The following is a 22961-nucleotide window of genomic DNA, read 5'->3' on the forward strand; positions in this document are numbered from 1 at the left end:
TCCGGAGTCCCCCCTACGGCATGCCTCATAATGAAATCGTGGGTTTAGCACATAATACCCCAGAATTCAATTCATTATATTCGTGCGGTCCCTTTTGGATATAACTGCTTTACATGGCAAACAGGCAATGCCGAAGCACAAAGCTTATCATGAAGCTGCTTTGCGAACCCCGGTGATCGCTGTGTTGAGCCACGCCACCGGCCTCATATAGGCTAGCGTAGGCATACCATAGTAGACTTGAAATGCGTGAGAACGATGCCGGTGGCTGATGCAAATATTCTATATAAATAACGATTGGGACTTGGATATTTCGGGGTTGCACTGGGCGCAAAGGCTCGCCGCGCGCCCTTTCCTCCTCGCTTGATAAAAAGGTCTAGATATTCTGAGTCCGAATCTGCGCGTTTCGATAAGTAGTCTTATCAGTTCGCAATAACTTTCGGATTAATACCTTTCATTGTTCCGCGCTCTCGAACAGAGCGATGCGTGTATGTCTGTATCTCGCCGCTGCGGCCTTATCGTGTATAGGATGCGTTGCAGTTGATTGCAGATTTGCCGGGCGTCATACCGACAGCTCTCTGTGTCCTTCGGCTCGTTGCCTGGAAGGTGTGACACTATTTGCAGGCGAAGATTTCTCACTACAGGCGCAAGACAACGACAGGGAAATGGTAAGTTCGCGCATTCAGTGCAAGGGCTCTAACGGTAAAAGGAACACTACAGAAACAAATAATTCGGGCCTCATTAGTAATTTACCCTTCTGCAATGCCAGCAAAGCCACGTTTGTTTTTACCGGGGCAGTAGGCTTGTTAAGCCAGAAAAGGCGTAGGAACGAAAGAAGGGTGGCAACGTCGCCTTACCGGCTCGTCGTTACGTCATGGACGCTGTGACGTCACGCCGTCTACACAGGCCTAGATAATTCTTATCGGTAAAAACGTTGTATTATAAAGTAGCCAAAGAATGAACTTAGCTAGTTGCATTAATTTTACCGAGCCACGACGGGCTCGAATACAAAAAATACTTCGAAATCTGTGACGTCACACTGACGTACCGGTGCAAGGTTTCCGGCGGTAAATTCAAGAAGTGTAACTTTCACCTTCATTTTCTCTTCTAACGTTCAACCTATTATCACGAAATTAACGAAAATATAGTTCCGAAATAATAATTTGTCAGTTACACAGATTTATTGTTTCCTCTAAGTGTCCCTTTAAGGAGCGGCCAATTTAGGTAAATTAGGAGCAAAATTCACAAACGTTTTTGTTCGTAAGCGGTCTTTGCCATTGGCCGGCCATCTCCGCTAATAATATGTCCAGCATTAGAATCGGTTGGAATCTGCTCTTACGATCAATCTTTGCATAAGAGCTTTTCGTGAATGCGGGCCCAGATCGTCGTTACGGCAGGTCCTGTTCACTCCAGCAAAGCGTGTTCCTTCGAGGCACTCGGCAACGAAGACAACGAGAAGGCTATCAGGCAGATTTAAATATTCCTCTTCACATCTTATACACAGGTGTCGCGGTATAGCCCAAGTTGCTCTTTGTTTTTCACGCTACTTAGCATGATACATCCAACGCCTCTTGAATAGCAGAAGCACCGTTGCAATAATTTTTTTCAGCATCTCTCTAAAGTTAGACGAAAAAAAAAGTCGCTAAATTTCCGAAAGTTTTTTCATCCGAAGTAGCTAAAATTGTCGCTAATACTTCTGAGTAAATTTTATGTAACGTAAGCATTTTTTGGAACACTTAATATAAGCTAACGTGGCGTAAATAATTTACCGAAACGTCTCACGTTTGGATAGGGTCCAGTGAGTGAGGAATAAACAGAGAATTTACCAGCAGAGTGTAGTGCGATTTTACCTTATTATTATACTTGCACAACAACGAACAATGGCAGCTGAGATTTGGCGTTTAGCTTCAGATTCAGAGGTTACAAATGCAGCACGATTCAAAAGAACACGAGTACTCTGATTTTTCTAGCACGCAAGGACACTTGGTCCACCATATTATTTCTGCAAATTTTCTAGTTCTCGGCGCTGCGGAAAGAAAAGCTGCATTCTGCGACCCACACTCCGTCGAATGCTAACACGGCGATGACAATTACGTGGCCTTCTTGCAGATGAAATACTGCGCTTCCGACGCTTGATCTACCGAAAGCTCCTCGAAATATTGATTGGTGCAAAAGTTATAAGAGAAGGAAGCCGTGTCTTCAGACTTGCGCGAAAGAGCTTAGCCGCTCCAATAAGTACGCCTTGGAACTGTCGATCTGTCTTAGGATTCACTTGCTGCATTCTAAATCTCGCCTTAACTTTGACTGCAGTAGATTTTGGTAAATTCTTTACTGTTACTCTTGCATGATGCCCACCGATCGAACGTATTTAGTGGAGCTGCAGAACGTCGCGGAGCCTTAAAACCAATTCATATCGGTTTCCTAAAGAGTTAAAAAAAACTTACATTATCTGACCACATTGTGAATCCCGTGAAGGCAATCATGCAGTGAAGCGTAGTGTGGAGGCCGCCGATGTTAAGGCAACCGTTGCTTCTTCATGGACACGAAGCTAGTCCACACGTCGTACATCCAATTTCGGCCGCTACCATATAGCTTTTGAATAACAGGAGTGCGCTTTAGAAGATCATTTTCGAAGCAAGTTTACTAAATTCAAAGTGCTTAAAATGTCGCCACTCGTTCTTTCACGTCGCTAAAAGAAGTCACCGGTCACTAAAAAGAGAAATGTCACTAAACAGACAATAAAGTCTCTAAATCTAGTCACGAAATCGCTAAAATGGCAACACTGAGCACAAGGCTGGTGCACTTCGATCCATGACACCATGCTACCTCGCCCGTAAACCACGCCGCGCTTGGCGATGAAAATGTTGGCCCAAGCAGCATGACGCCACAAAGCACAGGTCTGCTATCTAGGAGGCTTGATACATCACACACACACAAAAAGTTGCGCTGTTAAGATCTTCACACAACCGATATAGACACAAAAAAGAAACATGCAGAGATGAGCAAGGATTGCCTTGGACAGATAAGCGTCTTTCATCATCATCAGCAACAGCAGCAGTAGCATCATTTAAATGCCCCTTGCTGGATATAACATAAGGGGGAGTAACTAAATAAACAAGCATTATACAGGGTGTCCCAGCTATCACGCAGCACGATTTAAAAAAAGAGCAACGGCGTCACGCGAAGCGAACCTAGTGCGTATTGTTTCCAGTACAGTGTAGTAGCCGCCAGTAATTTTTTCGTTACTGATATTTAATTAATTAATTGTTATTAATTATCTAACTCGAGAAGTACTGTCCTAAATATCAAAGTGTCAATGAGGTGTTTGTAGGCAACGACGTGGGGCATCTAACTGCGGTATTTTCAGCGCCGTACTAATTGGGTACTCATTTTTTTTCCCGAGTGATAAAGAAAGCCCGCGAAATATAAAAAAATACCACGTGACGACGCGCCCACCCGCATCATGAAGGAGCGCCCTCAAGTAAGCTGATTGAAAGCAACGGCTTTTGCCTTTCGCACAGCCAAGAGACAAAACATCACCTTGACAATGGTATGGAAGGATCCGCAACAGCAAGTTTCGCGGCATAGCAGCGATTTCTTCCTGTCAATTATACGTCACGCTTCTTAACCATCTCTCGCGGCTGAGTGATCCACTTGATAAAAATGGTCCTTGATAACGCGGTCGAAGCCATGCTCTGATCACGGACGAAACGCAATAAGCAATGAAATAGACATCGAATGTTTCAAAATACCAGCTCTGCTCGCACCGCATCGAAGGAGTGCATGCGCAGCTACACTTCGCGCCAGAAGCTTGCTTCGGACCAAAGCCAAATTAAAGTGAGGGCGTTATTTTTCATGAGTACGTGCTTCCAAAACAGATTCATGGCAAGAAATAAAAGTAAAATAAACACACTCGGAAGTGACCCGGCCACGTGTAGAGAAAAGGCAAAACCGATGCGTTCAATTAAGTAATGTTCCACTGCCTAATGTTCCGATTTAGCAATCAGGACGTGAGCGAGAAACAAAGGAAAAAGTCAGATTTCAGGGTTGCTTTATTATCGGTGCATTCGTAAGCTCCGTTGAACACTAGCTACCGCTTATATGACGTGTTCTAATAGGTCCCCTTCTGCAGCCACGCAGTACTGAGCCCGCTTTATCACATCTTCAGTGGCTTTTTTGATGACCGAGGGTGGGATTCTGCTGCAGACATCCGTTATCCTTGCCTTGAGCTCATCTGACGTCTTCGTCTCGGTCACGTGAACACGATCTCTTACGTAACCGCACAGAAAGAAATCGAGTGGAGAGAGATCAGGTGACCTAGCCGGCCAATGGACAGGCCCGTGCCTTCCAATCCATTGTGTGTGAAAAGTCGCATTCAGCCAGTTTCGTGCTCGGCTGCTGCTGTGTGCTGGCGCCCCATCTTGCTGATACCACAGAAGTGGAAGACGTGACAGCGGGACTTCGCTGCAAAACCCATCCACAGTCCCTTCAAGGATTTCGTCCACGTAACGCTGTGCAGTCAGTGTCTGATCGAAGAATATGGGACCAATTATACCACCGTCGTAAATTCCACACCACACATTGAACGGCCACTGGTACTGGTGCCGAGTACGCTTTACCCAGTGTGGATTGGAGTCACTCCAATAGTGTGCATTATACAGATTTACCTGGCCATTTCTGCAAAAATTGGCTTCATCTGTCCAGATGACGTTGCTAAGAAAGTTCGGTAATTCATCGGATTTTGTGAGGATCCAATTCGAAAAATCTAGACGATTCTACAAGTCCTTCGCTTCCAAGCATTGGTGCAGGTTAACGAGGTACGGGTGAAAGGCCGAGTCGTTTAAAATCCTCCAAACTGACGACTTGGAAATTGGTGCCTGAGCGGCCACGTCTCGCACGCTTGCTTGAGGGTTTGAGGGCATAAATGCCAGAACATCCGCGCGTATATTAGGCCTCAAAGATGAAGTACTCTGCCGATGTTTCTTGAAGCTGCCGGTTTCTCGCAGGCTTTCATAATTTCTGATGATTGTCGATGCGTTGGGTCTACCGCCACACTTCCATGACCGATAAATCTTTGCGGCCTTTCTTGTGTTGCCATTTGCAGCTCCCAAGGCAAGCATCATGTTCGCCTTCTGCTCATTAGAATAAGACATGGCGACTGGGGCGATACAAAACACACCTTTAAACCTTTGCGCGGATTTAATCGATCATCTTCTGCGATGACAGGTTCTGCGCAGAGAAAAAAAAAGCCACCCATGCACACTATCTACGCCAAGACAACAGCTATCGCAGCTAGTTTCCAACTAACACCAAACGCGATGTGCTCCTTCAGTCGGGGTAAAGCACAAACTCCGGTCACGATATCTTCTTTCTTTCTTTCGTTTATTTCATTCTGGCTAACTCGGAGGGAGCTTGTTCGAGGGCGCTGCTTTATTATGTGGGTTGCAGCGTCGTCACGTGGTGTTTCTTTTTTATAGTTCGCGGGGTTTCTTTAACACTTGAAAAAAAAAATGAGTAGGCAATTAGTACGGCGCTGAAAATACCGCAGTTAGATGCCCCACGTAGCTTGCCTACAAACGCCTCAGTGACACTTTGATAATTAGAACACTACTTCTCGAGTTAGATAACTAATTACAATTAATTAATTAAATATCAGTAACGAAAAAATTACTGGCGGCTACTACACTGTACTGGAAACAATACGAACTAGGTTTGTTTCGCGTAACGCCGTTGCTCTTTTTTTAAATCGTGCTGCGTGGTAGCTGGGACACCCTGTATAAACGAATACATTAGACAAACGAGCTCTGACATAGTGAATAGATTAAGAAGAAAAAAAAAACTGATATCAATAGTTTATCCAAACAATATAACAAAGGAGAGAACGATACCAGGTGCCAGTAGTACATTACGCATTTCGTGAACATGTCTCGAATGTTTGGAGGGATCACGTTCCACTATTCTTGCGCTAGCACATACTTTGATGTAATAGTTCAGCGGAAATCCGCTAGGTGGAGATAAGTAATTAAAGGGAAACTGAGACATCCACCCAAATGTAGCAATTGCTACAACGGAAACCCAACCGGGTTCCACGAAAGAAAGCCTCGCAGTTGAAGAAAAATTCGTCCTGGTCCGGGACTCGAACCCGGGACCACCGCTTTTCCGGGGCAACCGCTCTACCATCTGAGCTAATCAGGCGGCTAGCAGATGGCAGGGCGAAGTCGGATTTGTCGACAACTCGAACGCAAAGGCAAGTGTTTGATGTAATAGTTCAGCGGAAATCCGCTAGGTGGAGATAAGTAATTAAGGGAAACTGGGACATCCACCCAAATGTAGCAATTGCTACAATGGAAACCCAACCGGGTTCCTCGAAAGAAAGCCTCGCAGTTGAATCTGCTAGCCGCCTGGTTAGCTCAGATGGTAGAGCGGCTGCCCCGGAAAGGCGGTGGTCCCGGGTTCGAGTCCCGGACCAGGACGAATTTTTCTTCAACTGCGAGGCTTTCTATATATGGTGTTTGCTCTCTATATATGGTGATGGGAAAGGAGGAAAGAGACGCTTAATTATGCAGCCCTTCAGGGAGCACGGCGCAGAACGCGCGTTTGTTCTCCGCCGTGCGTTCGCTCCCCGTGAAAGCGCGCGTTCCTCGCGCCCTTTCACTCGCACATACGGCGCGCGGCGACGATTTCATCGCCGCTGACGTTATACGGAACCTCACGGCGACGCCAACGGCTTAAATCCTCTTTTAGTGTCCATATAATTGCTATCGCAATAAAAAAAACTTGGAGTACGCTTAAGCTTCGCCTTTAAGAGTGAAACGTGATAGCGTTATTGGATGCCGTTGACACCGACACCGTATTTTCTGCGACATGGGGGCCCGATCAAAATTTAGAAAGGTTCTATTTTCAACATTCCCTTCTATGGTGCCTAGAACCAAAGTACAGCGAAACACCATCAGAATTGGAGGACGCTTAAGTTTCGCCTTTAAGAGTGGAACGCGATAGCATTCAAAGATTCCTGGCTGCTTATGAGGCTTTTTTTCTCGTATATTCAAATTACAATCCGATGCTACCACGTCTGTAGGTTGTGGTTAAATCGTACTTTAAAATTTTTCTCACGGATTTTACTTTGAGAAATTCAATTTTTGTTCACTAACGCCTTGCGCCACGCGAAGGGCCCGCCCGGTCGGGGTGGTTCGGGATAATGTGGTTCGGCACGATTATTTCCGCCAGACGCCGTCGCTTACACCAACTCCGACGGCGGATTTTCTGTGACACGGGGCTCTTAACGACTCGTGCTGAAATTCACACTCATTTCACAGGTGTGAGAGCGTTAGTGAGTGCCGAAGGGTGAGTCCACGTCAGTATGGACAGTAGTGAGTGTGAGTGTGAACTAAAGTCAGGGACGGTGATTTTGAGTGGACGTGAGTTGAACGTGAGTGACTGTCGCCGAGTGTGTGTAGACGTTACTACTCACACATAAGTGGGTGTCGGTAGGTGTTAATGTTCGTTGGTGAGTATAAGCAGGCGTCAGTAGGAACCAAAGTGATTCTCAATGAGTGTGAGTGCACATGACCGAGTGTGAGTGAGTACAGAGCGGCGTTCGAAAATATTGGTGTGTGAATATAGGTTAGTGTCCGAGTAATCTGCAGACGTATGCTGCGAAGCCTCAGAGCGGCCTATAATTATTTACTATAATAGCTTTTTCTACGAACAAGCCTCCGTTTTGTATTCCGGGAGTATAGTGAACTAGATTGGTAGTTCACTATACCCGGGAGGTGTGTTTGTCGTGACCTCATGAAACAGAAGGTGGTCACGTGAGAGCAGATAATCGTTACGTTTTGGCATTCGCTCAAGCTTGCTCGGTAGTCGGGCCGCGCAACAAGTCGCTGCATTGCAGACGATTGAGTTACGACGCATGAAACAACTTTATTTGACACAGTATCTGACGCTAGACTTTTGTTTAAATTGGAATGTCTGGGAGTCCCATCCGGAATTGTTCATTGGATTAAAGCATATCTGCATAACAGAACTCAGTTTGTTGAGGTGCGTGGATGCTTCTCCGATGTGTTGCGAGTTACATCTGGTGTTCCACAGGGCAGTGTGTTAGGGCCGCTGTTGTTTTTAATTTATATTAATGATTTAGTTCAAGTAATTTCAAAAGAAGTCTGTGTCAGATTGTTTGCGGACGATTGTGTAGTTTTTAAAGAAATATACTCTAGAACCGACCAATTTTTGCTTCAGAAGACTTTGTAGTCAATAGATCAATGGTGCCAGGAGTGGGGCATGCAGCTAAACATGGAGAAAACAGTACTCTATCGTATAACAAGAAAGAAGTTACGTACCACATTTTCATATAGTCTTCGTAATAATTCAGTTTGCCAAATTAACAACTACATATATCTCAGTGTCATTCTAACCGATAAACTTACATAGTCTAGTCACATTTCAAGCATTTGTACATCTGCGCTCAGGCAACTTTGGACTCTGAAGAGAAGACTAAAAATGCTCCTATAAGTACAAAATTTCTAGCTTACAATGAATGGTTGCGTTAGGTCGAAGGTCGAATACGCGGCGGTCATTTTTCATCCTCACACTAAAAAAGATATTGCAAAATTGGAAAGAATTCAAAGGAAAGCAATTAAAATTCATTTTTGGAAAGTGTAAAAGGTATGATTCGCCATCTTCACTCATGCAACAACATAGTATTTCAACATTGGAGGCCCGTCGAAAAGTTGCTCGCCTAGCCTTTTTTCACAAAATAATTTCAGGAAAGGTAAATGTTAATTTGCCTGATTGTGTTAAGCCAGCCGCTAGAACGAAAACAAGGTGATTTCACCCACACTTACTAGCTACAATATTTGCCCGCACTAAAGGATTTAAGCATAGTTTTTTCCCAGAACTGTTGCTGATTGGAATTTGTTGCCAATTGAAGTGTTTGATTCAGATAATTCTATCAGGGAAATAGAAAAAACATTTTTTGTAGTCCTCTCCAATGTACAATACTGCTGCTGCTTGTTATGTTCGACTTGTTTGGGAATGTTGATGTATTTATTTGTTTTCAATGTACATTACTTTGATGCTTTCGCGACGCAGATTTAATATGTTTACCTGTTTGGATTAAGAAGCTCTATTAATATGTTCTGTTGGCACGTTCGTAGAGAAACCTGCCCTTGCGTTGTATATAGTCCCCCTCCTGCTTGGGCCAGAGTTATGGCTCGCAGTATTTCTAAATAAATAAATAAAAATAAATAAAATTTATTTAAATAAGAAAAGCAACGCATGCGTCACACAGGGCGCGGCACCTTGAGCTGGCAGCATCCACGTGCTTCCTCTCTACCATCCCCCCCCCCCCCCCCCATTGCACTTTAGGAGCGCAACCTTGTCAAGACAAAATAATAATAACAATAATAATAGTAATAATAATAATAAGCGTCAATCGCAGGAACATCGATACCTGCCAATTAGTGGAAACTCGCAACAGCAGTCACGCATATAGCGTAAAATATCTTACATAAGGTTGTTTGCGGATGACTGCATTCTGTACAAAGAAATCAATACTCTTGATGACCACATCACCTTAAACACCAGCGTTAGAGACAGTTTCAATGTGGTGCAGAGATTGGCAAATGCATATCAATGAAAGAAAGTCCGCACTGTTATCCATAACTAGAAAAAAAACATTCATCCGACTTTAATTATACCATTAATTCAACCACCCTGTCTAAAGTTAAGGAGCATAAATACCTAGGCGTCATATTGTCACAAGACCTACGATGGGATTCGCATATTCAATACATCACATCATCTGCACTAAAAAGACTGCTTTTTCTAAAAAGACGATTGCAGCTAGCACCACCCGACACAAAGTTACTGGTCTACAATACACTTATCAGACCCATCCTGGAATACGCAAACACTGCTTTGTTTCCGTACACAAAAAAAACAACTAACCAACAAGCTCGAAGGAGTTCAAAGAAAAGCGCCTAGAGTCATCTTTAACAAATTTAACCGAACAGATTCGCCTACATAACTACTTAAGAAGGCCGGATTACTAACAATAAAAAACCGGGCGAAATTGGCACGCTTAAAGGTAATGTACCAACTGTTACACAACCACCTAAATATAGACAAGTCCCGTTATATTAAGCAATCCGAAGCAAGAACTACCCGCCAGAAACACTTTCATACACTTGCTTCTTACGGATTCCACACAGATGCCCTCACATTCTCGTTTTTTTCCCCTGGCGATCAGAGAATGGAATAACCTGACCCCCTCCATTACCAGTAGCACATCCTTAGCCCATTTCTCTAAACTAATCGAAAGCGATTTGCTAGTGTCACAATTTAAAAACAGTTTTATAGTGTTGCCTTTGTTCTCATTTACCTCAAGTGCCAGTCTTTTTGTCATTTTGTCTGTACAATTTACCTTTGTAGAACTTGCGGTATAACTTGCACCTGTAGACTGGACGACGTCTAGTTGCACCATGTCTGCTTGTTGTTGTTTTTTTTTTTTTCTTTTTTTGCCTTATACTAAATCCCTGTCTCCTTTTCCCCTCGTGTTATAATCCCTATTGGGATTGACAGTATGTATAAATAAATAAATAAATAAATAAATAAATAAATAAATAAATAAATAAATAAATAAATAAATAAATAAATAAATAAATAAATAAATGGTGACGGCTTTGCATTGGTCAGAGCAGGGGAACGATGTCACAATTGGCACGCTCATCATCACAATTGACGTGTACACAATAGGCCGTGGCATGCCAGTGGCTTGACTCTGGTCAACGCCCCGTTTGTCTTTTTGGTATTATTTGTGATAGTTATTCGAAGTATGAAGGTCTGCTTGGAGTTCGGAATAGTGCCGAAATGTAATGCAGTTGTCCGCACCTGCTGGTGAAACGTTTCCTTCCGCGTTTCTTTCTACTGTTCCAGAAAAGCACCGAGTGCGCTGCGTGGTGGCTGTTTGTCACTTTTTCAAGCACGATAGTCATAAACGGTAAGCACTGAGTAACACATCAAACGGAAAGGTTCGTGTGCGACACTAAACAATCGTAGCACATCAGTGTTTGAGACAATACAGTGTGAAGGTAAAGATATCATGAAAAAAACAACAATTACATTAGGAACAAATTCATGCGTAATCCTGCATTTGAAAATTGATACTATCTTTGCAGCATGTTCAACTCTAGAGCAACGACTTGGGGCGAAGCCAAGCTGTTCTTTATGGCTGCATTAAACGTTCAGAGCAGATTTTAGACAAGGTACGGCAATACTATGTTGGGTGACTTTAAAATGCCCTCATTTCAAGTTGAGAAGAAGCTTTACACTGTTAAGCACATAACCCTACGGACACAGTTTCATTAAATATAGCAAGTTAGCTTTCACGCACACCAAAAGTCCTTTGGCAACACACGTGTGACATTTAGACCGCCTCCTCGCTTGCAATGAACCTTAAAGAAACTGTCCGTAAACGGTAAACCTGAACAGAATACCGGAACACTGGAAACATCTACGTTCCACGTCTGGTGATGATGATGATGATGATGATGATTTATTGGTATCCCCTTTGAAACGGGGCGGCGACAAATAGTCACCTAGCCTGCTTGATTTAATCAGGTATACTATACATGTTCTTTATCTAGAATTTTTGTATACCTCTGGCAGTGGCGCTGGTAGCACCACCTTGTGACGGATTTCTCAACTACAGCGCGTTAGAAACAAAGGTGGAAGCTTGGGTGAATTGCTAGTATTTCATGGCGGTGTTTTGGGGCGGATTGCACGAATCAATGTGAGCGTTAGGCACGTATTTGTTTTCCGTCATCGTTTTCGCAGAAGGGAGAAAAACTCCATTATACGTTCATGATTGTCGCTGTATACCGATGTCTTTGTGCGAGCAGATGTAATGTAAAGCGCAGAGCTGTAGTTCACGTCGCCTGCGCTCGCATGATACGGATTTGTCCACTGCGTTTTGGTATTCCGCAAACTGTAATGCGTTTATGGACAGGCTAGTACTCTCGATTTCGGGCTCACCGTTGTGGAGATGAGCTAACTGTGCTTACATTTACTCCCCCCCCCCCCCCCCGCGCCTTTCCTCAGAAGCAGGGGCAGAGCACTGAAGAAATGAATAAGAGAGGGCAGGGACGCACGTTTGCTACCCTACTCATGAGGAAGGAAGGAGACAAAACAATAGGTACCCTGTCTTACAGTACAGCTCTTGCTTTTGTGACTCGGCCGTCAACGTCTGTTCCTGTGACTCGGCCTTCAACGGAAAAAATGAGAAGCAACATTTTTTCAAACTTGTTTGGACAGGAACCAGCGTATGTAATGCAGTCTTATACAAGGCTTGGTCCAGAGACCGCATTTTCTTAAGACTAGGGTGAATAAACTCGATCCTTAAATCAAAGACTCGTCCTGTCCCCCTGGCCGGAACCCGCCGTGGTCGCAACTCGCTGCGAACCGCGGGTCAGGTGTCACAGCTCTGACTGTTAGGGCTGCTGCTGCTGCTAAGTGCTAACGAGCGACTGCCGCTCCTCTGTGACGGTGAGATCCAGAGAAGGGTAAGATGCGCACGCGCGCCCCTATAATTGTTAGAAGTGTACAGAAGCGTTTAGCTCTCGCAACGATGCCCGGATTTTCTCGCAGGTTCTCGTTTCGTTCTCGCGCCCATTCTCGTCTTGAGTGCCCGGATAACAGCTCTGGATTTTCGCTCAAGGTCTCTTGAAAGTTGCCCACAATGGGAGCGAAAACCATTCGATGCTTAAAATGGGGGAAACGTGCCGTTTCGCAGCGCTAGATTTAGCTCGAGGTTTACTGTTCTTTCCGCCCAAACCAGTGCATGCCCTACGTGAGCACACAGCTGCTCATATAGGAATGCTAATGGGCGTGCACGCAACGCTCACGGCAGCAGTGGAAGCCAGAACGCGGCCTTGGCTCCGGCAGAGCAGACTGAGCGGAGCCGCGAGGGTGAATCATCTTTTTACACAGTGCGGAACAAGATGGAACACCAGATTGACCCGTCTCTTACCTTGGCTTGGATGTTTCTTTTTTTTTTTTTTTTGCAGCTAAACGTACTGCGCGTGTCTATAGGTGTACCACTTCTAACAATTATAGAAGTATTACTCAAGTTCGCACCTGACCCTTCTCTGGATCGCACCGCGCCAGCGGAGTGGCAGTCGCTCGCTAGCACTTTCACAGCAGCAGCAGCCCTAACAGTCAGAGCTGTCACCCCTAACATGCGGTGGAGAACAGGTGGGCCGCATGGTCCGCCGGGTCTCCGACAAGCGGAGGGGTCTCAAAAGCAAGGATGCGCTTCGTCTCGCACAAGCTTTTTGTCACGAGTCGCATCGTGTATGCGACTCTGTACCTGCACTTACGGAAACACGATGAAGATTTTTTGGAGGTCACCCTCCGCAATATCATCAAGCGAGCCCATCTCCACCTCCAATGCGAAACTTCTTGCCTCGGGGGTGGTCAACACCTACCGGGAGCTTCGGGAGGCTCACTTGACGAATCAATACACCCGCCTGGCGCAGACTCCGTCAGGCAGACGACTCGTAGGTCGCCTACACATTAAGCATGAATTCTACACATAGGAGCGGGTACGAGTGCCCGAACACTGGAAGTACGTGATCCATGCTCGACCCTTCCCCACCAATATGTCCCGTGAGTCACACACTGGTCGCCGGGAGGCGCGAGCTCTTGCCCTCCGGCGCCACTACGGCTCCAAACAAAGCGTATTTTACACGGACATCGCCGGCCCTTACCACGGTGGTTGGTATACGGCCGCCGTAGTCCACCAAGACAGGCAGGTGGGTGGTCTCTCCTTCCGTGCACCCAATGCTACCCATGCTGAAGAGGTGGCCATAGCCCTAGCTATCTCACATGACAATTCTAAAACCATCATATCTGACTCCAGAGGAGCCTGCCGAAATTTCGAACTGGAATGGATATCACCCCTAACTGCCCAAGTTCTTCGACCTTGCCCGCGGGTAGGTGACCCCTCTCCCCACTCACTAATCTGGACCCCCGGCCACCAGGAACTCACAGGCAATGACGCAGCCCACGCTGCCACCCGCGCACTCATTCCCCGGGCAACTGCTTCGCCCACCGATGACCACTCTGATCCAGAAGACAATCCTCCTCTTTTCACTTTTAAAGACACAAGTACCCATTATCGGGACTCCCACCGCCGCTTTCCTGCGCCCTGAAAAGGGCTGAAAAAGGCGGACGAGAGAATTCTTCAACTATTCACTAATACACTACTGTGCCCGGCAGTGGTCAAACACTTCGCCTCTTCCTTTTCCGGCCTCTGCCAGTACTGTGAGGAGGTGGCTGACACTACCACATGGTATGGGCTTGCCAACTCAATCCTTATCTAACCGCCAACCCAACCCGAGAGGACTGGGAGGCGGCCCTGCTGGGCTGCCTGGACCTTCCGGCCCAACAGGCCATGGTTCGACGTGTCAGGACAGCAGCCACGATCAATGGGATCCCTGAATAGGGACTCCACCTAGTATTCTAAGGAAGCTGGCCCACTAAGGGCTGGTTTTCCGAACAACCACTCTGTAAATAATACTCTAATAAATATTTTCCACCACCACCACCTGACCCACGGTTCGCAGCGAGTTGCGACCACGGCGGGTTCCGGCCAGGGGGACAGGACGAGTATTTGGCTTAAGGGCACATGGTAAGGCAAAATTAAAAAAGAAATGACTTTTTTTTTCTTTGCAATTTGGGAAGTGTCCCTCTTTCTGTACATTTTCTATATTCGCGCTTTTCTTAAAAAGTCTTATTTCTGGCTGAAAAATGTTTTAGAAAGCAAGTAGTGAGTTAACACGCCCCCTTTTCGAATGCGCTCCGTGCTTACCATTAATTTTTCTAACAAAAAACTTCCGGTACGTAAATCAAGACGCTTGTCTGGAATCATCCATATATAAGAAAGTGTCTGGCAACTATTACATAGCTGTGCACGTTTTTTCCGTGTTTGTACTTTGCAGCGCGTCTGTTCGAACGTCGTTCGTTCCCAGCTGCATTACAGCTTGCGTCTGTGTGCCGTGCCTGTCGATAAGTTGAGAGGCCGAGGGCCAAGAACGTCTTCAGCAAGCGTAAATGTCGCGGCAACCCATACAGCACTCTTGCAAACTCAAATGGATGCTGGCTACGTATACTGAGACGCCGAACGATGAACCAGCAAGCTCTTCAACGTTGAAGCTTTCAGCTTTTTCCGCGTCCTTCGAGGAAGAGAATCGCCAGCAGACTGACAACGGGTATGCTCTAATGGACATGGGTGTTATTTGTGATGTAATTAGACAGAACTGTGCGTGCAAACTGTGCGGTGGAAGCGTTGAAGTCATCGAAATATCATCGCAGCGGGTAGGTGTTGCCAGTGTATACAGTTTCAACTGCGAGGCACGTAACGTTGCAAAACGATTTCAGACGTCAAGAAAAACGACTTCTGGCCTCTACGAAGCCAACCTCGGGCTAGTTTATGGCTTGAGGTGCATTGGCGAGGGAGCGGCTGCAGCTAGGGAATGTATTATGTACCATGCTGAATCTCCCAAAGCCACCGACAAAGTTTGCAAGGTACAATACCGTACTCCTAAGCCACATTGAGGCTGCAGCTGCCAAAGACTCAATGAAAATGGCTGCTGAAGAGGCATTTGAGCTAAATGACGGTGACAGGGACATCGCAGTTGGCCTTGGCAGATGTTCGCAAAAGCGTGGCCACACATCCAATAATGGCATAGTCTCGGCGACCAGCGTAGACTACGGAAAAGTGTTGGATATTGAGCTTCTGTCAAAGCGCTGTCCAAACTGTTGCATCAATGACTCTGGGCACAAACAGGTGTGCCAGAGCAACTACCAAGGCACCAGTGGCGAAATGGAGTATCAGGAGCACTAAACATTTTCTGCAGGAGTGAGGAGCTTCACGGTGCGCGATACGTCAAATACCTCGGAGACGGGGACAGTAAGGCTTTTTTGGCGGTGAAGGCACAAAGCCCATACGGTGATGCTGTGGAGATATCGAAGCTGTGGTGCATAGGACACGTCCAGTAAAGGATGGGTACGAGGCTGCAAAAGCTAAAGTCAACAAAGCAGGAAAGCTATCCGATGGAAAGGGCCTTTCTGGCCGAGGCCGGCTGACTGATGGAGTTATAAACTCCAGACATATTTTGGTTTGGCTACCAGAAGGAATGTGAGAAACCTTGAAGAAATCTGAAAGGCCTGTTTGGGAAACCTACTTCCATTTATCTTACACAGACAGCGACCCTTGCCATGGACGTTGCCCTAATCGGTATGTGGTGTGCCTACAACAGAAGTCCGTCGGAAAGCAAGCCGTTCACCCACAAAGAAACTTTGCCTACGCCTCTCCTATTGGCAATAAAACCTATATATAGCCAGCTATCGCAGGTTGAGCTGCTGGAGAAGTGCCTTCAAGGGCGAAACCAAAAGGCAAATAAGTCGTTCAACCATGTTGTTTGCGAACGCGCGCCCAAAAATGTATGCTTCACGCTCTAAGATTTGCGACATTGGATGCAGTTCTTTCATTCAATGATGGTAGTATCGCACGTGCCAACATTTTGAAGGCGTGAAGATTGAAGCAGGGCCGCAACACAGTTAATTGGCTGAAAGAAGTGGACCACAATCGACGATACCTTGCGGGCAGAGCTGCACGACAGCTCACAAAACAGGCAAGGCAAACATGACGACAGGCTGAAAAGCGAAAAAATAACGTCGACGATGATTACCAAGCTGGTGGCTACTAAAGAAATGACTTGACCGGTGTTTGTGGCAATAAATCTTTGTTTTACAGCTGTTTTCTTACTTGAAACTAAACTATATCTCAAAAACATGCTTTTTATTACATAAGTACCATTATTTCCTGTGTCTGCCAGGATAACTAGTTGATTTTTCCCCCCTGTCATCTGTTTAAGTGTAGACAACTACTGTGCTACAATTGACAATATGCACTTCACGATTTCTGTGTTACTAATTTTGAAATATGCAAGGAAAGCCAAAATTTACATACTATTGGGGACAATTTCACCTAAAAAGTAATTTTAGTCAGATTTGAATAAGTCTAGTACATTTAAAAGAGCGCGAAATTTGGACGAAAATGGTAACCTCCTTCACTTACTGAGAAAACGGTTCCTCAACATTGTCAAAAATGCATGGGAAGTATAGGGCTTACCCTGTGCCCTATACTAAGTTTATTCACCTTAGTCATACCAACAATGGCAACGACAGACAAACACAAACAAAACCACAGCGGCGGATAGCGTTCCGCGCGGCTGAGGCGAAAACCGCAAAATGGGAGAAAGAAACACGAAGTTGATAATGGCGGAGCTCACCTAGCGGGGATCCGCGCTCGGACGCTGAGGCGGTCAATCGCTCACGAAGGCCGGGCGCTACAAGCGGACGGCGTGCGGCGTTCTCCGCGGCTGAGTTGAGTTGCGGCCAGACGCAAGATCGTCAGCCGAAAGACAAAGAAGTCGATGCGAGGCGAGGAACCGAGGGCGATAGAAAATTAGTAGATAGCTATGCGAAGTAAGAATAGTAGTTTTATCGGCCGTGTGAACTCGTAAACGTTCGCTTACTAGCTAAATTAATAAACATGGCATCGGGCGCGCAAAGGCAAACAAGCACATCTCCATCCATGAGCGCGGACATTCGCTGTCAGTACGCTGGTGTGAGGAAGAGCGGCAGCAGCATTGAGTGAATTGGCCTGCGTGCTGCCTCTTGCTTGAATGCGAACTAGGCGGCGAGAACACAGCGCACACGATGCTGTTGGCGCATCTAGACTCTGTACACATCGCAGATAGCTTTCAAGATAGGGCCGCGCGGCCGCGCTCATACGCAGCTGCCGCCACCGTAACCCCCCTCCCCCTCCGGTGCCTTGCGCGCGGTGGCATACGGCACGCTTCCTCCCCGCCTTCCTTTCTCGCGCGCGCGTTATCACGTTACCATCCTCGGCTCACCCGCGCACACTTTCACTCGCACCTGTAGCACACGGCGCCACTCGCACCTACAGCATACGGCGCGTTGCCACGGTGCTATCGCGCTTGGACTTTATACGAAACATCACGGCGACGACGACGGCGGAAATGCGCCTGGATTGTCCGTACAATTGCGATCGCAGTAAAACGCTTCGGGGAACAGCGCTCCTCCCGAGCGGCAGAGAGGGAGATCTCACGGTACAAAGAAAGGGGACAGGAGGAAACAAGGTGCCTTTGCTGCGGCGTCACGGCGAGGCGCGAAAAGCAGCGGGAGCGGCGAGGCGAAAGGCGCCTTCTCCCCGCTTCCCACCGCGAGCGTTCAACATGTGATCATGGCGCGATAACCGCGCGCGGCCGCTCCGAAGATGCGCGTGCATTCCCACACAATCCACGCGCAGGCCACGTCTGCTCATCGATACCGCGACAGCACGGCGGCGGCGGCGCGAGAACCCCTTCAGTGTCTTAATTCTTATCGCAATAAAATGGCTGTCATAAATAGTTATTATAGCAAGAAAGCAAGAAAAATCTTAAAATTTTATTAGGTGCAAGAGCAGCTGAAAATTCCAGTGCGAATATTCAAACTTGGGCTCGAAAAAATGAATGTGGTAAACGCACTGCTGTACCAGTCCTGCTCAGGCAACGACGAAGCAATTCTCATGTATAAATCTGAGGCCCACGAAGAACATTGCGAATGCTGTTAAGGTTGAAGCAATCCATGTGCACTGCAGTGGCCATAAATCATCGTCAATCTGGTGCAGGTACTTTCTAGTATAAGTTGTTTTTATAAATATTATTAGTATATAACTACGAGAGAGCTTTTCCTACTTGTCACTTGAACTTTGCAGATAATTCAGACCGCCCGCGTGTGGTCGAATGTGGTACCTAAGCTCATCAGTAAGAGGGCCCGGCCCGGGCCCGTGGTTTACAGCCCACGGCCGGCCCAGCCCCGGGCGCGGCCCAGACACGCCCAAAAATCACTTTACACTGCCCGGCCCACGGGCCACGCCAAGCCCCTGCAGTAAATTGAACTGAATTCTGGAGTATTACGAGCCAAAACCACGATCTGATTATGAAGCACACCGTAGTGGGAGACTCCGGATTAATTTTCACCACCAGGGAATTTTCATTGTGCCCCCAATGCACGGGACTCGGGCGTTTTTGCATTTCGCCCCCACCGAAGTGCGGCCGGGATTTGATCCCGCGACCTCGCGCTTTGCAGCGCTACACCATAGCCGCTAAGCCACCGCGGCGCATGACCCATGCATACTCTAGCCTACAGTTCTAATTTCAAGTTTGCTCTTTTTGATCATCCAAGTCCATTCAGCGACTCCCCACCACCGCCATTCTGTCATTACTATAATTTTCACCGTACACCGTCAACGTTCTCTGTCACAGCTTCCCACCACCGTGCGATTTTACCACTGTGGAGCAAATAAAATGTTTAGTCAGTGATGCCTCGTTAATTCGGCTCGATGAATAGTTTGCTAATAATTCTACACGATGACAAAATTTGTTTGCTCTTGCCCTGCTACTTCGTTTGTTGACACACAATGGGACGCCTTGATTGCAATATTGTAATAACACTAGTCGTGAAAGTGAGTAACTTACGTGACTTTATATTTGTTCAGGTGCTAACCTCGGATCTGGTGTTCGCAAATGCCCCGACGGCCGCAACTGTGGTCCCGAAACCAGCTGCACGCCCGTTTCTCCCGGTGGTGATAGCTACGGCTGCTGTCCATACGACGGAGGCGTGCCTTGCCTTTACAAAAGCGACACAGCCGGCGCCACTCCAAAACACGGATGCTGTCCTCATGGACACCGTTGTCTACAAGGAACGTGCGTTGGTGACGAGGGTGGTGTATCCTCGTCTTACGCACCGGTCGCGCTCCTGCCTCCTTTGCGGAGGAAGCTACGCAGCACGACGTGCAGACCAAGTGAGTGGCGGAAAGCAACACGGTTCGAGATGATTTTGACATTCGAGTTTACTCAACAACGACGTCACTTAAGCGTAGAAGTGCATTCATTATTGGTAATACACAGGGAGCCCCAAATTTGGGAACTGTCGGGGGGGGGGGGGGGGGGGGGACTCCCATACGAGAACATGATAATAAAGAAATTGCAAAATACAGTGGACTTAGCAGTTAATTTGTAAGCTAGAGGCAAAGCACGTCAGTGCCTTTAACAACACACTACAATGCTGTTTAGTAAGGACTAAGGAATTGCAAAGAAAGCTGTCCTGCTTATTGAACGAAATATCACCAGATTGCAACGAGAATACACGAAATGTCGCCACGTTGCAGCGGAATTACAGGTGGCTACTTCAGAATTCATCGATTTTTTACTAATATTTAAATAAATGGAATAATATTTTAGTGTTCTTAAAAGTACACAGTTGCTTTGAGAGGCGCCGTAGCCTGTTGCGTAGGCAAGAAACTTAGGAAGCTTGAATGCACCCCCCCCCCTCCCCCTGCCCAGACAAAGAGGGGAGTATTCAAACCTTCAACTTTCCTTATCCTTTTCAGACATCTAATGAGCCCTTCTTCTGCGCCACAGTTTCTAGCATAGCCAGAAAGGGTGGAGTGGCATTGAGAAGACATGCATTAGAGGCAAGAGTCGAATGTGAAAGTGGCCAGCCGCGCGTAAAACAGTTTAAAAGCCTAGGAGGCATTATAGCGTAAAAGAAAGAAAGAGAGGGCGTTCGTGAATGTGCGTGAATCGCCGGAGCTGGAGCAGTTTCACTTCAGCGGCAGTGTACGGATCGGCGGCCTCTAGATACAGAGCAATTTCCGCACTTACGTGCATAATTATCGAAGTTACGCTAATTAACTTTCTAATTGTCAACAATAGGTGGCTACAGCAAATGAGTACTTTGGGGACCGTCCTCGACACTACCTATCCCAACGATCAAATTTTGAATAGCGGAGTTCATGCGGGAGCTGCGCGACCAATTAGTTCCCCTTGGCAGCCTCCTTGAAACCGAAACTGGCCGCAAAACGAGCGTCTGTGTCGTCGATGTCGCCCCCCCCCCCCCCCCCCCCCCGCCTTTCGTCACGTCTCCGAGGTCACCGCCGATCCGGCCTCGCGAGCAGCTTGCGTTATCTTCTTGCTACGGTGGTGAAAACGGAGAGGTGGGAGCAACGCAGCTGTCGGAGAGCAAGGCGCGTGTTGCAGTGATTGATGATGCCGATCGGTTGATGATGCCGAGGGTTTCGAAGCGGGCGTTTCTGTTCGCAGTTAGCGGTCGCATATTTGACATGACTAGCGTTAAGCTAATGCATACCGTACCTTGTTAGTAGAGGATACAATAAATGACTAGCAGCTATTGTCTGATGTGTGGTCAAGTGTTAAAGATGCATTCGCTTCAGGCACGTCACAGCCGGCACAAATATTTTTTATTGGACTCGGTCGCACGCGTTTTACGTGATTTGCCGAATCGTCGGGAGTGAACAAAAATTATTTCAGGTAATGCGAAGAATATTAGGCTAGTGGTGTGGGTAAAGAAAGCTGCACCGATTTCTAGGCTCGCACTGAAGAGCTCCTTAGGTCATATTACTGCGACGCACTGCACCCTCCTGCTCGTCAAATTGGTTAATATACCAATATATGATGCTTTAGGAATCGTTCAGCATAGGAATTAAGTAAACAAGCTTAATTTTATCGCCATTGCGATGAACTAGAATGGTGGTGACCAAGGAGAATACTCAAAAGGACGACAGACAGCACTTGATTATATGATTCAATATACGGGGAGTCCCAACTAGCATGCAACAAGATTTAAAAATACGCAAATGCCCCGTAGCTGGACAAAACCAAGGCAATGTTGTTTGCCGTCGCTTCTAGATATTCAGATTATTTTTTGCATTCCGCCTAATTACGTAATTAGCCTTAATTAATTAATCGACTTCTCGAATATTATAATGAGATCAAAAGTGTCAATGAGAAAATTGTAGAGCAACTTGAAAATCTACCGATACAGCTTTCTGTTGCTCAATACGTGCTGCATAAAAGTGTTTTTCCGAGGGTGAAAGAAGCCAACGAAAACACGCAAAGTGCTTCGAGCGGCTCCTTCATTTTCACACCGCAGAACTACCGTGGCGCCCCCAGCGGAGTATGCAACTTGAGCGGGAGATGGTTTCGCCGCCGAGCGCTCATCGTGGCGCTGCACAGGAGAATGAGGCGCGCGCGCGCTCCGTCAATTTCATACCGCGTAACTACAGTGGCGCCCCCAGCAGAGTATGCAGCGGTCGCACCACCTGTCGAGCGCGCCGCTCCGGATTCCTAGAGGAGAGAAAGGGGGGAGCGTAGGAGAGGAGAGAGGGGGGAGGGGACGCGCATGCGCTGTGGGGGTGTGGGACGCGGGACAACAGAGCCGCCGGCAAGAAATGCTTCGCATTTAAAACACCATGTATAGTGACTACGGTGTTGCGCTGCTGAGCTCGAGTTCGCGCCCGGCCGCGGCTGCATTCGGGGCGAAATGCAAAAGCGCTCGCGTACTTACAATTGCTGTCGCAATTGATGCTTCGCCTTTCGCGTGAAACTGCGACATTTTTTTCAGAGTGACGTCTTTACGAGGCACAAAGACCAGCGTACCCGTGACATTTGCTCAAGCTTATAATCATACTAATCATACTCTTATTATGCTTCTGTAAATTTTCTTCTCGTGATCACGGTCCCCTGTGAGTAAAATACATAGGTAAACGTACTCCTTTACAAACTCTAGAGGATGACTGGCGATCATGAATTCTTGTTCCCTTGCCAGGCCATTGAACATTACCTTTGTCTTCTGCATATTAATCTTCAACCCCACTTTATACTTTCTTGGTTAAGGTCCTCAATTATTTGCTGTAATTCGTCCCCAGTGTTGCTGAACAGGACAATGTCATCTGCATACCGAATGTTGCTGAGATGTTCGCCGTTGATTCTGACTCCTATGCCTTCTCAGTGTAATAGCCAGAATACTTCTCC

General features: G+C 46.8%; 1 protein-coding gene across 3 annotated transcripts in view; it reads left to right on the top strand.

Moving 5' to 3' along the window:
• The first annotated feature begins 464 nt into the window (after positions 1–464).
• Positions 465–22961, top strand: part of LOC119441433 (progranulin-like) — a 122426-nt gene continuing 99929 nt past the window's right edge. For all 3 annotated transcript variants that reach the window (XM_049661279.1, XM_049661280.1, XM_037706055.2), the window contains exons 1-3: positions 465–665; positions 10933–10996; positions 19625–19930. In XM_049661279.1, the coding sequence (XP_049517236.1) occupies positions 480–665; positions 10933–10996; positions 19625–19930 (556 nt within the window). In that variant the 5' untranslated portion in view covers positions 465–479. The remainder of the gene's footprint in view (positions 666–10932; positions 10997–19624; positions 19931–22961) is intronic.

This window comes from Dermacentor silvarum, chromosome 2 (assembly GCF_013339745.2).
Source record: "Dermacentor silvarum isolate Dsil-2018 chromosome 2, BIME_Dsil_1.4, whole genome shotgun sequence".
Taxonomy (NCBI): Eukaryota; Metazoa; Arthropoda; class Arachnida; order Ixodida; family Ixodidae; genus Dermacentor; species Dermacentor silvarum.